The sequence below is a fragment of the Cimex lectularius genome, unplaced genomic scaffold, assembly GCF_000648675.2.
Source record: "Cimex lectularius strain Harlan isolate CLEC.00 unplaced genomic scaffold, Clec_2.1 scaffold15, whole genome shotgun sequence".
NCBI lineage: Eukaryota > Metazoa > Arthropoda > Insecta > Hemiptera > Cimicidae > Cimex > Cimex lectularius.
This window is the reverse complement of record NW_019392667.1, coordinates 1,109,889-1,122,690: the sequence shown is the minus strand read 5'-3', so window position 1 is coordinate 1,122,690 and position 12,802 is coordinate 1,109,889. Positions and strand designations below refer to the sequence as shown.

The 12,802-nt window shown below is 34.9% G+C and overlaps 1 protein-coding gene across 3 annotated transcripts in view; it reads left to right on the top strand.

The window, feature by feature from the left end:
• LOC106673961 (inhibitory POU protein) overlaps positions 1 to 12,384 on the top strand; it is a 123,622-nt gene extending 111,238 nt beyond the window's left edge. For 2 of the 3 annotated variants that reach the window (XM_014406370.2, XM_014406368.2), the window contains 3 exons: positions 10,759 to 10,800; positions 10,936 to 11,345; positions 11,487 to 12,384. In XM_014406370.2, the coding sequence (XP_014261856.1) occupies positions 10,759 to 10,800; positions 10,936 to 11,345; positions 11,487 to 11,823 (789 nt within the window). In that variant the 3' untranslated portion in view covers positions 11,824 to 12,384. The remainder of the gene's footprint in view (positions 1 to 10,758; positions 10,801 to 10,935; positions 11,346 to 11,486) is intronic. The other variant, XM_014406369.2, reaches the window with a different exon arrangement.
• The last annotated feature ends 418 nt before the right edge of the window (positions 12,385 to 12,802 follow it).

Genomic DNA, 12,802 nt, shown 5'->3' with positions numbered 1-12,802 from the left:
TTAAATCGATGAGAGGAAGTAATTGACCTTCTTCCTTTCTTCTCAATTTTTATGAACCCCGGGGAATCGGCCCCTCTGACGGGGAGAAAGCTGGAGATAATGGAAAGTACATAGAGCCCACATGTTCTGCGTGGCTCAAAGGGCCCTTATTATGCAAAGGCGGTTTTTCAAAAGACCCCGTTTTTTACTATTATTGTTGCCATTTGAAAAAGGATCAAAGGATCTCTGTTTGCCTTATATCAATTGTATCAATTAACATCGCCTATTATCTCAAAAACGAATGAATTTTCGTTACTTTCTTAAGTCAGTAATTATTTAATCTCTCATACATTTATTATTCAAATTGCCTAGTTTATATAGTTAATTATTATTAATTTTAATAGTTTTCCAAACAACAGTGCAAAATTTAAGTGTTGTATCATTTCTTTCTGACGTCTGGAAGTTGTTCAATGTTCACCCAAAACATAACTTCACGAAAAACTACACACCTTTTCAAATTGCTACGTCATTTTACTGCCAATTCTTGGTAAACTCCGTAAAAAAACTCTCCTAAATAATTACTCTTTATCATAAACTATCAATTTCGATTTAGGCGTCATTGTTTGACTATACAATTGTGCTTTCTTATCGTGGTCATCATCTCATCCTCGAGTGAAAGGAATGACGCTAGAATCTGGCAACTTGATTTGCCTGCAAACTCAAAGCCATTCTACGCTCAATAAACCTGTCAATCTTTACGTTTTACCTTGATATCTAATACTTTTAAATATGGGTAGGATTCTCTTCTTCACTTCTCAAGGAGGACGTTCATCATCGGTTACTCTGCTGAACATAAACTTCTGACTGCTTCCAAAAATGAGCTGATGGGACTGCCAGGATTTCTTCCACTCTGGGCTTATCGAACCCCCAGAAACACCTTCCCCCTAAAGGGGCAGTCAATGTTCTATTTAAACCTTTTCAAAAGGATCAAATCGACTGACTGAACTAAAGAACTAAGAAAGTACAATAAGCCACAGGGCTTCACTGCTTGGGGACATAAACACCCACTTCCTAGTCTCCTTTCATCAATTTCTTACAATTCGAAATAGTTCTTTTCCTATTTGTATCCTGCTAATCTGGGGAAATCAAACTTTTTGCCTTGATATAGAATAAGAAATTAGAAAAAAAGATTTGAAAAAAAAAGGGAGAACAGAAGTTAAACTCACTCAATATGTAACTTATTGCGCCTCGCGTAGATTCTTGCTTACGAAAAAATATTTGATATTTGTTAAATTTTAGGGGTGATAAACTTTTGGCTTGATTTGTACCGTTTTCGTTCGTTCTGATAAGCCTATTACTGTCTTTTTCTCTTATATAGTTTAATTTTGCCTTTTTCTGTGGTCTGTGGACTACTTTTCTTAACGCAGTTCCATTACTACGTTTGTGAAAGGTGAAAAGCGTGTTTCTTTGTCTCCGATCAGTTCTAATGTTCTTCAATTAGTTATATGTTAAATGTCATTTCCTTCGAGGAGGAATCTCTATAAGTAACACTCTATGATTACTTATTTCACTTCCCACTTTGAGATGTCTTTGAGTAGGGGGCCAGTTACTAAAGTTACATCAATATGTGATTCACCTTCTGAAGACGTAAAAGTCGGAGGTGATGATGATTGATTCAAAACAGGTTGTACTCCTCTATTTACTCTAGTAATTTTTAAATTCACTAATTTCCTGGTCCGCTTGAGCAATTAATATATACAATTAATTAAGGTTTTTAGTTGAGACCAAAAAGTCAGTGTCACGAGCGGGATTCGAACCCACGATCTTCGGCTGGATTCGCCGTTGCTCTACCACTTGAGCTATCGTGACCTCGATCCACTCGGACACCAACTTCCTACCTCAACCCCACCTTTTGAGTTTTCCCTCCTTTTTGCCATTTTTCAAATTATTTCTAGTAATTTTTGTTCTCTTCTCCAATCTTCTTATCCCTCGTATAGTGCGCGTTTACTGCCACCGTTATCAGGACTTATTCCCATTTAATTTTTATTAATATTACAGATAGGTGCCTGAGAAATATGTCTATAGTGAGGGGAGAACTGAAAATACGCTTTAACCAATAGAAACTGATTTTCAGGCTAATTAATTGCTAATTATTCAGAAATCGTCAGATGCGGTCTGGTGTGATGTAGGTTTCAGAAAAACATTTTCTTTATCATGCCACTTTGAGGTCTGAAGATGATCTCAATAAAGATCGAAACGTTGGCACGACAAAGAAAATGTTTTTCTGAAACCTACATCACACCAGACCGCATCTCACGATTTCTGAAAAATTATCGATTAACGGTCACTAATCACCACATTAATTAATTGCGTACATACAAAATGAGATGTTAAAATGGAGATAGCAACAACATAATTAAAGACAATCCAATGCTCATGGTTTCAAGAGACGACATGAACAGAATGGTTAAATTCAATCAAAACTTTCGAACAAACCTAGGTAACAAAAAATATGAGAAAAGAAAAATACGCAAGTACGCAGATGTATCTAGAACACAATTAGTAATATTCGTTCCTGGAAAGAAATACTCGGAACCCATGGGCAAATACACCAGGATCTTCCAAAATGAGGTGAAAGCAATAGAGATGTACTCAATTCAACTTGAATAAAGAGCACACAAAGAACATAGCTATGTCAGATAGCCAAGCAGCCATCAAAGAACTAAGTTCAAACGCCATTAGTTCAAAGATGGTGCTGAACTGCAAAACCAAACTAAAAATATTATGTATGCAGAACAAAATCAGTCTCTGCTGGGACCCAGGACATGAAACAACAAAGAAAGCGGACACCCTTGCAAGAAAAGGGGCTGCTACACCGCTGATAGGACCCGAACTCTTCTGAGACATAGGAATCCACATGAGTAGCTCAGACAGAAGGTTACAAAGGAAATGAGGGAACAAGGGAAATCACTTATTGGACATAAACAATCCAAAGACCTCCTTTTAGAAGGAAGAAAAGAAGTAACAGAATGTATTAAAGGAAGTAGGAAAACTTTAACAGGATTCTTAACAGGACACTGCATCCTGGACATTTGGAGAAGGCATAACCCTACAGCGAGTGCAGATTTTGAAAAGAAGCAGAGGAAACAACAACACACTTGTTAACAAACTGTGGTGCTACACTTGCCACTTTTGCAAGTACTATGCATCCGTAGAAAGAGATTCTCCTACTGAAACCGCTGATAATCAAATTCCTTGAACTAGGACTCACCGGTGTCCTTTAGGCACAAAACGGGAGATACAATAGCTCTTAAAGGGCGCAGTATATTACAATCCGACCTATCTACATCTACAAAATGAGATGTTCACCTTTTTGTAAATGATAGTTCTACTTACTGATTTGTTGTAGAGTCGAACCATCATTGAATGAACATGTTGAATCTACACCCTCACCCCACCTTCAACACTTCTATTAAGTCAGATGTTTGCCACTATCAGAGGTGCAAGACATCCAGTTCTTTGTTCGGTGTTACAATTGTTTCTACTGTGGTCCGATATGTATATTTTCGATGTCAGAATTAACTTGTACCGTGCCCTGTGATATTTGCTTTGAAGGTCCAAAATTCCTGAACTTCACATATATCAATGTCTTTTTTTTTTGTATGATTTGAGCTAACTAGTACATGAGTACCTTATTTTGGAGTATATGTGCTGACTATGCTCAATGTTCTCTTAAGCCTTGCCAAAGTCGGTTCCACTGATTGCTATTTCCAAGGGTGTTTTTATGTAGATGGAAATCCCTGTCTATTAGACTGTGTTCTTATTTATTATGGATGACTTTGATGCAATTTTTTTTATGCATTTTGGTTGTACGTTACGTACATTACGTACATTACGGTAGTACGTAGTACCGTACGTAGAACCCGACGGTATTGATTACTTAAAAAACTGTAAGAGACAACAGTTCTAAACTCTCCCTTGAGAACAAAATACTTATGTACAATTCAATACTGAAAACAGTGCAGCATAAAACTCTAGAATCTAACCAAACCAAACCAAATCTCCACAGAATCCAGACCCTACAATCACGTATCTCAGAACCTCCCTCGTTCAATGTTTCTAATCGCACCAACTTTTCCATTCTTTCCTATCACAACTTAAATGTTTCGGTTTTAAATGAATTTGCCAAATTATTTATCTATTACCTGCCATTTTTTGTAGTCGCACGGGGCGAATATGTAGGGCCTTTCGTCTCGCAGTAGTCAGCTAAATGATTAAAAAATTAGCATGACTCTGTTCGTGTAAACATCTTAAGTATAGTGTTCTCCAATTAATTTTCAGTTAATGTGTTGTTCTTGTAGATATCTTAGTTTATAAATAATTCTAATTCCCAACATATTTTGTCGTCAAGAATTAATTTTAAACTGATCTATTTTTTGATGTTCTTAGTAATTTTGTTATAATACAGTTTCATAGAAGGATCCTCTTCGTCAACGCGTTGTTGCTTCTGTTTTTTTATTTTTCTGTCTGCCTTAACATTTATATCGTTAGACGATCAAACTCAATTAAAATAATATCTAATTTGACAAGTAATGATTATTTGGAGGTCGTGAGATGCGGTCTGGTGTGACGTAGGCTGCAGAATGACACATCTACACGGAAAAAACACATTGAGCCCTGAAGACGATCTCAATAAAGGTCGAAACGTTTGCATGATAAAGAAAATGTTTTTCTAAAACCTACGTCACACCAGACCGCATCTCATGACCTTCAAATAATCATTAAGTAACGGTCTCTAAACACCACACATTTGATAATAATGCTAAACTTTTTAAATATAGTACACGTCTTTTTCTAAAGATTAGCTTGGTAAGAGCACCAATCAACCATTAATTTCTAATCGTAATTTGTTTTAAGCATTGATCGAACAAAATAAACCAAGGATGGCATGACGTCAACATTGGCGATGTAATTGATACCGACCCCCTCGTTACTCCGTGTCAATATTTGTGTGTTTTCTGGGGTGACTGAAGGGTCGGGGGCGGGTAATTTGATAATAGGAGCATTACTTGTTCGTTGGGGGGGGAGTCGGTAAGTATTTTTTTATTACTGACTAGCCGGGGGGCGGCGGGTTTCATGGCACATTTGGCCGATCCCCCGAGGCCTTGGGGCAACTGTTGCTGTCCCCTCCGTCGAAAAGTCCGTTTTAATTTTTTTTTTCTATTCGATATACTGCACACGTAGATGCTGAATAAAATAGACTAGAAACTTTATAAATGGGGATTAGAACAAAAGTAGAAGACTATGGGTTTTAGAAAGGAATGGGATATCGCGAAATTTACAGATTTGGTCGCATAGTTATTTATCTGAACGCACCCATTCACCTTGCTCTATATGGAACCTATTTTTTCTATTCGCTGATCAAAAGAAAAATTAAAAATCTATTATTGATTTTGAGTCTATATTAAAATGACCGAAATTTCATTAGATATATTCTCGTTGCTACGCATTTACTTTTAATGATATGCATTGTAGCTTCCTATGTATTTTTACCGAAGATGTCGTGAAGCCGAAACGCGTTTGACTAGACAAAAGCAAAAGTCAAGCTTAATTTGTGTTCACTGACTCATAGACCATCCATTTTAATTTTGAGCTGTTCTAATGAAAAAATGATCATGTGTTGCCTGTGGTGATTAAGAATGACATCCAAACATATAAGAAAGAACCGCCATCGTATCACATACCAGTTCTAACCTAGCCAAAGAAGCACTCCAACAACATCTGAACGTAATTACTGACTGGTGCACTCAGTGGCGAATCAGGTTCAACGAGCAAAAAAACCAACAAGTTTACGCTCAAACGTCAAACAACAGTTACATAAACAACAAGGTGATACCACAATCCAGCAAGTCCAGTCCTTGGGATAGATAGCCTTACAACATGCACCACTCATATGTCCTATCTGGACTTATCGATTCGACCTGTGGGGTTCAGCCAAATCTTCCCACATCCAACGATTCTCTCAATCATATGTTCCCCGCCCTATCCTGAGTGCTCCCTTGAACACCACTAATTAAATGATCCATAAAGACCTTAAAATCTCATTCGTGAAGTATCTGATCCGAACACGCTTCCTCAATTTCCCCTCTAAACTATCCTTCTACGAAAATCCACTAGGTCAAACTTTTTCCAAAATATCCCCCCCTTATAATCCTCCATGCCGTCTGAAAATACGATGGCCTCGTGACTTCTTATCTTTTAACCCTCCCAATTAAATAAAAGAGAGTTCGAGCATTGGCTGGTTTCTCTCCCCACTTCCTCCTGGTCTGACAAATTTGTGTCATACAATGTACAGTATACTATTTGCTTGCTCACTGTATATTTATTGTGTACAGATAAAAATAAGTTATTATTAAATTAATTAATTGTTATGTAAGGTATTGGTTGAGATAAAAAAGTCAATGTCACGAGCGGGATTCGAACCCACGAACCTCGGCTACGCCGCTACCCAACCACTTGAGCTATCGTGACCTCACACGAGGACCACGGTAGCCGAGTGGTTAGCATGAGAGACTCTCACGCCGCGGTCGTGGGTTCGATTCCCACCGTCGCCTCCTGACCCTTTTTTCACGATAACTCCCCCCAATTTGAACACACATATAAGAATTGTCACCATGGCTAATATGCTAGATCATAACGCAAAAAAAAAAAATCCACTCGAACACCAATTTCCAATCTCAACCCCACCTTTTCGTATTTTTCAAATGTCGTGTAATCGTGTAATGTGGGAAGTTGGTGTCCGAATGGATCGAAGTCACAATAGCTCAAGTGGTAGAGTAGCGGCCTATTTAGCCGAGGGCCGTGGGTTCGAATCCCGCTCGTGACATGACTTTTTTATCTCAACCAATACCTTACATAAAGATTAATTATTTGAAAAACGTTATTCGGTCAATCGGACTACGAACTCTAATGAATTTATTATTAAATGTTTATATGCAACTATTTGAAACAAATCAAGAACAAACTGGAAAACCGTAGGAAGAACCTTTATTTACATTTATTATTTGATTGTTTGCTTATTTTACTGGGAATTTAGAAGAATAGTTTTGAATTTTTGCGAAATTCTCGTCGGTCGGATGAACGAGATCCTAAGGGAAGATGTAGACCAAAGTCTCCCTTACGTGACTATAAAAGATACCCGACATAACTCTCCGGACGGCAACGGCACCCCAGGGGCCTCAATTGTTCTTCCCAATGACCACTTTACAGGATGTCAATGCGCCCCGAACTGGGGTCCCCCTAATCATGAAATATCTTCCTCCTGGGGGTGGCGAGGATAGGAGCCCGCGCTGAATCATACCCGGGCCCGGGGTCCCCCCGCAACACCATCAATGGAAATTCAAAGCACACATCATGTCGTTACACCAGTTGTACTTGTTATAGAAATAACCCTGTTATTCTATTATTCATGACTTTAAAGTTTGCACTTGCGGGGGCGTGTTTACGGCCTAACTGTTGCGCTTCGGTTAATCAAGATAAGAGTTGAACCCATGTCTACACTTACCGACTTATTGTTAATACCCGTTTTGACCAAACTATTAATGCATATAATTGATATATAATTGAAAGGCTCAAACTGATTTTTTACATGCATTTCGTAAACTTTACATCTGATAATATTAATTATGCAGTGTACTGAGTATACAGTCTATTATTATAATCAATATGGTTCCAAGGAGTTTTTTTTACTTTGTAATAATTTCGTTTTTTTAATAAAAGGTATCGTCAACATCGTAATGGCCGTTTTTGCAAAACATTTTTCAAAGAAAAATCCAATTTGTACCATTTAAAATTTGATTTTACAGGAGTAAAATTGAATTGAAAAATTGAAAAATTAATTACATGAGTTTAAATTTCATTAATAGGGTCAACTTTTGGTAAACAACAAATTTGTCGTATTTTCAGAGCCTATAAACTTCAGACTACAACTTAAAAATAAAATATTGCCATGAAAACCTTATATAAACTTTAGACCAACAAATAAAATATAACCAATAAAATCTTATGTAAACTTTTGACTTAAAAACAAAGTTCAACTAAGAAAAACCAAGAAAATGTTATATAAAATTTAGACTAAACTTAAAAATAAAATATAACCAATAAAATCTTATGCAAACTTTAGACCAAAAATAAAATATAACTAAGAAAAACCAAGAAAATTTTATGTAAGCTGTAGAGTAAACTTAAAAATATACTAGAACCAAAAAAATTTTATGAAATCTTTAGACCAAAAAATAAAATATAACTAAGAAAAACCAAGAACATTTTATGTAAACTTTAGACTAAACATAAAAATAAACTATAACCAAGAAAATCTTACGCAAACTTTTGGCCAAAAAATAAAATATAAGAAAAATTAAAAACATTTTATGTAAACTTTTGACTAAAAACTAAAATACAACCAAGAAAATCGTATACATACTCTAGACCCAAAAATAAAATATAACGTGCAAGAATGGCACAATTACACAGAAGACCAACACTTTGAGTGAGTAGAAATACTTTGATTGAATGTTAAAAATATATTTTGCATTGTATAAATTCACTTTTCCACATCCAAAATATAATTTTTATATGTAAACAATATTTGTAAATGGCCCTGAAGATGATCTCAATAAAGATCGAAACGTTGGCACGATCAAGAAAATGTTTTTCTGAAACCTAATCACACCAGACCTCATCTCACGATTTCTAAATAAATAAAATATAACTATGAAAAATCAAGAACATTTTATGTAAACTTTTGACTAAAAACTAAAATATAACCAAGAAAATCTTACGCAAACTTTTGACTAAAAAACAAAATTTAAATAAGAATAACCAAAAAATGTTATAAACTTTAGTCTAAACTTAAAAATAAAATATAACCAATAAAATCTAATGCAAACTTTAGACCAAAAAATAAAATATAACAGAAAAACCAATAACATTTTATGTAAACTTTTGACAAAATACTAAACTATAACCAAGAAAATCTTATGCAAACTCTAGACCAAAAAATAAAAATAACTAAGAAAAACCAAGAAAATTTTATATAAGCTTTAGAGTAAACTTAAAAATATAGTAGAACCAAAAAAATTTTATGAAAATTTTAGACCAAAAATTAAAATATAACTAAGAAAAACCAAGACAAATTTATGTAAACTTTAGACTAAACTTAAAAATAAACTAGAACTAAGAAAATCTTATGCAAACGTTAGACCAAAAATTAAAGGATAACTAAGAAAAATCAAGAACATTTTATGTAAACTTTTGATTAAAAACTAAAATATAACCAAGAAAATCATATGCAAACTAGACCAAAATATAAAATATAACTAAGAAAAACCAAGAACATTTTATGTAAACTTTTGACTAAACATAAAAATAAACTATAACCAAGAAAATCTTACGCAAACTTTAAACCAAAAAATAAAATATAACTATGAAAAATCAAGAACATTTTATATCAACTTTTAACTACAAACTAAAATATAACCAAGAAAATTTTACGCAAACTTTTGACTAAAAAACTAAATTTAACTAAGAAAAACCAAGAAAATGTTATATAAACTTTAGACTAAATCTAAAAATAAGCTATAACCAAGAAAATCTTATGCAAACTTTAGACCAAAAAATAAAATATAACAGAAAAACCAAGAACATTTTATGTAAACTTTAGACTAAACTTAAAAATAAACTAGAACCAAGAAAATCTTATGCAAACTTTAGACCAAAAAATAAAATATAACTAAGAAAAACCAAGAACATTTTATGGAAACTTAAAAATAAACCATAATCAACAAAATCTTATGCAAACTTTTGATTAAAAAATAAAATATAACTAAAAATATGATGTCAACTTTAGACTAAAACTTAAAAATAAAATGTACAAATAAATGTTCTGATTTTGTACTTTGTATGGTTTAAGTTTACAAGAAAAAGCAATGAATCTATAAGATTCTTAATGCTTTATACCCTGGTGTAATCAAATGTATAGTAAACTTAACATTACATGCGATACGAAAAGTGAAATATCTCAAACTCAACTGAGAAGGAGACTATCGACCATGGGTACTTTTAGGTCCCATTTGACATGTAGATTAATCTCCTGAAGTATTGACGTTTCACGGGACGCCCTGTAAAAAATTCTATACATTTTGGAAAAATCTGATTTGGGTACTTGATATGTGGGCACTTTTTTCTTATTTTTCTTTGAGTATTGTAAATAGACTAATTAAATTACATCAGTCATATTTCATTGCTAGGAAGTTTATAATAATTTTAAGTTTTTAAATAATTTTTTAGTCATTATATTGACTGAAATGTGTCTTCCTTATTTTTATGTTACACATAAAACATTTTTGCCTATAAATAATCTGATCTCTCATATTTGTTGTTCAATAGGTTATCTCTTCGGATAACAATATTTGTTTTCACTTTTTCTGTGTTTAACTGATTAAATTTTTAAAAGGTTAAATGAAATCTTGACACTTCCTTAGCTACCACCTTGGCCTAAATTCCATATTGGTGTATTAAGCCTCAATGTAAAATTAATGAGAATTAAATTTAAAAATACTTAAAACAATTTTTAATCTATTTTAAATTTAAAATAAGTGTATTCTCAGTTTTTTTTTGTATACTGGAGGTGATTGAATGATATTAACTTGAAGTGTGTACAATGAATGTCTAACATTGCCTTTATTAATGGTCTAAAATACTTTTTTGTTTTTCTTTTAGACCTGGAATATGGAGGTAACGGATAACCTGATAAAGAAAGAGGTAAATAGTTTTCTTTCCTATTAAATGAGTTAATCCTAATACCAATAGTTAGCAAGGATGATGTCAGACATTGATTGTTGGGTTTTTTCAATCATCGATTCAGTTTTATCATTGGATAACCGAATGCCGTTTCAGATGGGCCACCACCATGGAATGGAAGGTCTCGAGATGTTAGACCCTATTTCTTCGAGCGCGATGACGACACTAACGCCGATGGGCGACGGAGGAGGCGCCGGGGGTCACCCGCAGCTCCACGGCCCGTACGGTCCGGCCATGAATTCGATGATGTCCGGCCACCATCACCACCACCACCATCATCACCACGGGTCACCTCTTTCAGGCCACGGGCCCCCGGGCCACCACGCCATGGCCGCCGGCCTTCAACACCCCGACTCCGACACAGACCCGAGGGAGTTGGAAGCTTTCGCGGAACGGTTTAAACAGAGGAGGATAAAACTCGGGGTGACGCAAGCCGACGTTGGAAAAGCCCTGGCAAACCTGAAGCTGCCGGGTGTGGGCGCCTTGTCACAAAGCACCATCTGCAGGTTTGTATTTTCAATCGGCATTACTGTTTAACTTTCCTGAAAAATCCCTTCTCACCCTAAGTCTTCTATCAGTTTCATTTACTTCTCAAGCTCTTCGGCTTTTGAGCTTTTTTCCATATTCAGTTCCAACTTTTTTACCAGGTTCGAGTCACTGACACTTTCACACAACAACATGATCGCCCTCAAGCCGATCTTACAGGCGTGGTTGGAGGAGGCGGAGGCCCAGGCGAAAAACAAACGGAGAGACCCCGACGCGCCCAGCGTCCTACCGGCGGGGGAAAAGAAGAGGAAAAGGACATCCATCGCCGCACCGGAGAAACGTTCTCTCGAAGCTTATTTTGCCGTTCAACCGCGCCCATCCGGCGAGAAGATCGCCGCCATTGCAGAAAAGCTCGACCTGAAAAAGAACGTCGTCCGAGTCTGGTTCTGCAATCAGCGACAAAAGCAAAAACGCATGAAGTTCGCCGCGCAGCACTGACAGATGGACTGCTCCGCATTTCCTCAATAATCTGTTAATAAAAAAAAGTGCAATAACTGTAAATACATTTTAATATGGAAATAATACACGATACATATCAAACGGACAGTACAACTTAGAACTATATGTGCCATACTCTTAGCTAAATGTGTAAATATTAACTCATAAGTCTTTGTATATTGAATTAGTTCATATTCTAGTCAGTGTTCTCACCCCTGAAAAGGTCCAAATGTGATTTTTGTATTTAAAAATTAAATTTTAAAAAATTAAACTCTGACAAGGCAATAATTTACTTTCCAATGTGGGAAGTTATAAATGTCGGTAAGAAAATATTTTGTATGTACAGTAAACCGTAGGAATTCATTATTATACTACACTGACAATTAAAATCGCCTAGTCCATGTTTTAGTCATTTTTAAACAACGAAACGTCATTTAAATCTTGAAAATTTTCTATTCGACTTTCATGTACGTACTTGAACTTTTCTGCCAATCATTAAAAAAAAAGAAGTTCATCAAGATCTGATTTTTCTACTTTTGTTCAATTTCATGAAATATATAATTTAAACAACACAAAAAATTTGCGCTACGTTTTAAATTGTCTAAATAAAAAAAATTTAAGTGTACAAATCTCTTATGGTTAAATTATAATAAACCAACATTCCAAGAAAAATGTATAATTTTGATCTTTGAAATTTTTTAATGTCAAATATTTGGGCATAAACTGTGTTTAAATACGGCAGAAAACAAGGAACTCGGCACAAGTACACATTCGGGTGAACATATATAACTATAGAAACTAGGAAAGATGACGGATTGTCAAACATTGGTTTATGTAAATACCTCAGTAGCATTAAATAAGTGAACGTAAATTTCGATTCATTAAGAATAATTAAAAAGAAATGAAAAGACACATCCCTCCCTCAGGATCCGTTATTATATACTGTGCAATATTCATATCTTATTTGTAGCAATGAATT